This window comes from Molossus molossus, unplaced genomic scaffold, assembly GCF_014108415.1.
Source record: "Molossus molossus isolate mMolMol1 unplaced genomic scaffold, mMolMol1.p scaffold_m16_p_23, whole genome shotgun sequence".
Classification (NCBI taxonomy): Eukaryota; Metazoa; Chordata; class Mammalia; order Chiroptera; family Molossidae; genus Molossus; species Molossus molossus.
In genome coordinates, this window is record NW_023425359.1 from 14,144,069 (window position 1) to 14,148,603 (window position 4,535).

The 4,535-nt window shown below is 46.9% G+C and overlaps 1 protein-coding gene across 1 annotated transcript; it reads right to left on the reverse strand.

Moving 5' to 3' along the window:
* Positions 1 to 2,032: 2,032 nt before the first annotated feature.
* Positions 2,033 to 3,793, reverse strand: MIXL1 (Mix paired-like homeobox). The gene is made up of 2 exons (XM_036277764.1): positions 3,386 to 3,793; positions 2,033 to 2,335 (listed from the first exon to the last, which is right to left on the reverse strand). Exons 1-2 carry the CDS (start codon positions 3,791 to 3,793, stop codon positions 2,033 to 2,035), a joined length of 711 nt encoding a protein of 236 aa, XP_036133657.1.
* Between the last annotated feature and the right edge of the window lie 742 nt (positions 3,794 to 4,535).

Genomic DNA, 4,535 nt, shown 5'->3' on the forward strand with positions numbered 1-4,535 from the left:
ATGTCACCAGTCTAAATGCAAAGGAAGCTTTGTGAGACCTGGCTACCCATTGAGCACAATGTTTGGCATATAGCCAACACTTAAAATAATAACTGCTAATGTTTATAATCTCATTTGTGGTTTCAGATAGTTTTCAAAGTTCAGAAGTCAAGTCTACTAAAGGCTGAATTATGTCCTGGTTGCTTTTAATAGTGGATTTGCTACTGTGGAAAGTGCAAGCCATGTGAATAACACCTCTATGAATATTAGGGCAACTGGCATGTATAATCTCTATGACATTCAACATAGCTCAGACTCTTCTAATAACCATCAAACATGAGTCCTGGCCCTAACCATGGCTTGTCATTAACCTTCTCCGAAGCACAGTTTACAAAGAAACTTCACCTCTGGTTCCCTCATATAGTTTCCTTTGGCCCTCAGGAGTTTGAAAATCCTCTAAATAACAAAACAATAATTTATCTCAGGCTAACTTGGAAACAGTAATTTATATACATTATTAATATGTAAATTATCAAAGAGAAATATCCTAAAACCAAAAGACTCATGCGATTAAACTTTGAACAAGCCAAAGATATGCTTTTAACCAAGTTAAAGTTCTCAGCACAGTGACCTGCTGATATAAGATTACTGGCTATAAACTACATTTGCAGAGACTTTTTTCCTTTTAGAAACGTTTTTCATGGTCACATAATGTATACTGAACTGTGGAACAAAACACTGTCTAAAGGACAGAATTCATTTCAATAGAATTACAATGAAACATTTGTGGGAAACATTTAATAATCCAGTAAAGTTGCATAGAAGTACAGTAACAAGTGCTAAGGGTACTTAATGTTGGAGTGATTGAATTAACAGGTACAAAATTGGGATTAGAGAAAGTTTCAGACTTCAGAAAGAAGGGCGTCTCCAATGTTTTTGCAAGGTATTTGTCTGGTTCCAAAAACTGAAAGGAGGAGCTTTGAGACAGGCATAACTTGTGGATGCGTCACCTTAAGAAGATCTGCATAACTGCTCTGTAGGTTCTAGATGTCACTTATCTGGGAGGGTAATGGAAGGTTTTTATAATTTGGTAGTAATTGGAGATTACTACAGATTTCTAAAGAGACTTTTTTTTTTATTTTTACTTTTGCACATGCGGTTTTATTATCTTTTGGATATGTGGCTTAAATCAATGAATTTTTTTTATAGTTATTTTAATTTGGTCCTGAGAATATTTGGCTCTTTGGCTCTTTATTGCCACTTTTGCATTAATTTGCTTTTTTTCTAATCAACTTTTAGCTTTATTTTTTAAAAAGCTATACATCGGGTTTTTTAAATCAGAGATCTGTTTGTTAAATTATAAAGTATTTGACACTTGTTGTCTTAACAACTTAAAAAACCACACAACTCTGTTTTAATTTAGTAGTTTAAAAATTTACTCCTATTTTGCAATGTACTCATCTGATCTAAAGAGGGTAATTTTTTAGAAGTTGAGAACCTAGAGGCAGAGAGTTCTTGAAATAATCTGGACACAGAATCATTGGAGCTACAACTGAGTGTAAAGATGATAGGCCAAATTAAAAAGTTGTAAATCTTGGTGATAGGATAAAGATTGAAGGAGATGGATTAAGGTTATAAACCTTTGAGGAAGCATGTGAAAAGAGCAGTTGTCAAACACAAGGAGAAACGGAATCAAGTTGAGGCATTCTTGTGAAGAAGATAATGAGTTCTGAAAAACCAGTCAAAAAATTAAGAACAGGACTGGCAAGAAGACGTGGGGACGGAGACCAAGTTGAATGCACAGATTTGGAGATGTACAGAAAATCAGAACTCCTGGGGGGGGGAAGGGGGTGCTACAGAGAAAAAATTGGGCCTAGGCAAAGTTCAGAGGCAAAGGGGAGGAACCTCCACAGGTGACAGATGACTGTCAAAACCATCATCAAGATTAACATGGATACGCCCTTAACATGGAAGCCAGGAAGGACAGTATTCTGATGTGTCTCCCTGGCTGTCAGTCATGGCTCCTCTGAGCTTATCATGAATTCTAGAATCCTCAAGAGTTACCAAAGGCAGAAAAGATGTGTTCATCCCATGAGTCCAGCTTCGAACCAATATCTTCAGGGAGAGAATAGGTTTCACAATTCTGACCTTGGGAGCTAGGGTCAGAGCTGGCCCCTCCAACCCTATTGGGATCTGGCAGGCAGTTCACATCTACCTCAAGAGGCAGCTGGGGCTTCAAACATTTCGCTTCAGTTCCATGAGCAGAGTGGTGGAGGAAGAGCTCGGGCCCCGCTGAGGGCTGAAAGGATTTCCCGCTCTGACGCCGTGACTTGGCACGCCTGTTCTGGAACCACACCTGGGAGAGGGAACAGAAAAACTGCTTTTGATTGGAGTCCTTATGCTACTATTACTTTCATAGTTTATAAATTCCAGATTAATATGCCCTGGCTCCCTGCTCCACAATAGGGTCCAGAAATAGAAGCACTTGGCATTTGAGAGGGAAAAATGCTACTATGCTTCAAGAAGACAAATGTTAAAATAATTTAGAAAATCAAATTTGAAGAGTACATATACTCCCTTGTTAAAGTAATCAAAGAAGTATTGTGCTCAGTCACTTATCTGCTATTTCCCAACAAATACTGAAAGCATCCTGCTTATGAGCCTCTGTGTCAACTTTGAAACTGACAGATGTATTCCACCAGGGATGCAGAAAAACAAGCCCACTCTCTCCCAGTGTTAAAATGAGCACTCCTACTTAAAACTGCACTTGGACCAAGGTGCTACAAACCAGCAGGCAAAAAGACATGCTTCTCATTACCAACACATTCCAGGATTCTGATCTCAATTAAGCAGTAAATGCACCTCGCACTAGATTTTTCTAATTGTGACAAACTCAATTACTTCCAGCTTTACCCCAAGATACCACATCCTTTTGAACCAAACTTCCAGACCCAATACCTGCCAAGAAAGTGGCCTACGGGCCCAGGTGTAACTTGGTGAGTCGGCCCTGCTCTTTCTTAGCTACCATTCTCCTCCCGGAGGAAACCCCAACTGTGCCTCATTGTCTCTTTTTCCAGGAAAAAGTGTGAAAATACTTCCCGTCACCTTGGCGGAGAATTTACTTTCCGACCATTTCAAGGGACCAGCCAGCGTCCTTATTATACTTAACAATTACAGGCTGAAGTCATTGACTGTGCACCTGAGTTATTTCGTTTAAGCCTCACAAAATCCCTGTGCAATAGGTACTGCTATTGTCCCTATTTTACAATCTAACACTGAGGCTCAAGGGAAGTCACCTGCGAAAAACCAGGTGCCTAAGCCGGCCCCGCAGTGCTGCCCTGAGAATCCTGGCTGCTCACCCCAGGGCCTCCACCCAGGGCGCACAGGCGCTCGACCCCCCGCTCACCTGGATCCTGGACTCGGGGAGCAGGGTGAGTGCGGCCACGCGCTCGCGCAGGTGGATGTCGGGGTACATGGTCCGGCGGAAGACCAGCTCCAGCAGCTGCAGCTGCTCGGGGCTGAACGACGTGCGCTTGCGGCGCTGTGACGCCGACGGAGCGGCCGCACCTTTGGGGGGCGCAGGCGGGCCCGAGCCAGCGCGGGGCGGTGCAGTGGGTCCCGGGCCCCTACTCAGGAAGCCGGGGAAGGCGGCAGGGGCACCGCGATCCGGGCCGCTGCCCGAGGGGTTCGCGGGGAGCAGGGCGGTGGCGGGGTTCGGAGGAGGCAGGAGCGTCCCGCCGGCGTACGTGGGCCGGTACGACGGGAACGTGGCGCTGTTCCCGAACTGGAGCTGGCGGGACCCTGCTGCGGCCATCGCTGCCCAGCCCCAGTGTGCCACCGGGAGGGGCACGGGTTACAATTATACGGGCCCCAGGGCCAAGAGAGGGGGCCAGGGTGGCGGACGATCAAAGACGCAGTGAGGCCCGTGGCTCTTTGGGGTGTGAGCCCGCCCATGGCCCCGCCAGACACCGGTGGGGAATAATCGCTTCCGCTGGCCGTGGGATGCAGGCAGGGAGGCGTGAACTTGGGCCCGGAGGCCCCCTCCCGGCCCCTCCCCTGTCCATCCGCCCCGCCAGCCCCTCCAGGGCAATCAACATCCCCAGGGAAGGTTTGCTCTGGGAAGGGCGGCCAGAGGGGCCCAACTGCATGGGCTGGTGCGGGCCGAGAATGTCCCCCTCCCCCAGGGGTCAGGTCACCCACTCAGACGCGACGGGCTTTGGGCCGGCCTATCTCTCGCCCAACTTGGTGGTGAGCCTTGCCCGCTGTCCTGCCTGTCATCATCAAAGGTATTTATTTACCCACCCCTGCTATGTGCTAGACCCTGTACCAGGCTGGTCAAACAGTCCAGCCCCTGACCTCCGCAAGCCTCCCTGACACATCCTGAATCAGAAGGAGGGGGTACAGATAAAGGGACCTCAAAGGGAGCAGTAAGCTCACCCCGGGGAAGTGGAGGAGGGGAGGCGACCATTTTGCCTGGAATGTCGGTGGGGCCTAGGAATAAGGATTTCTTAGACACACAGGGTTGAGAACGTGGTCATATTTAGCAAATGCATGAT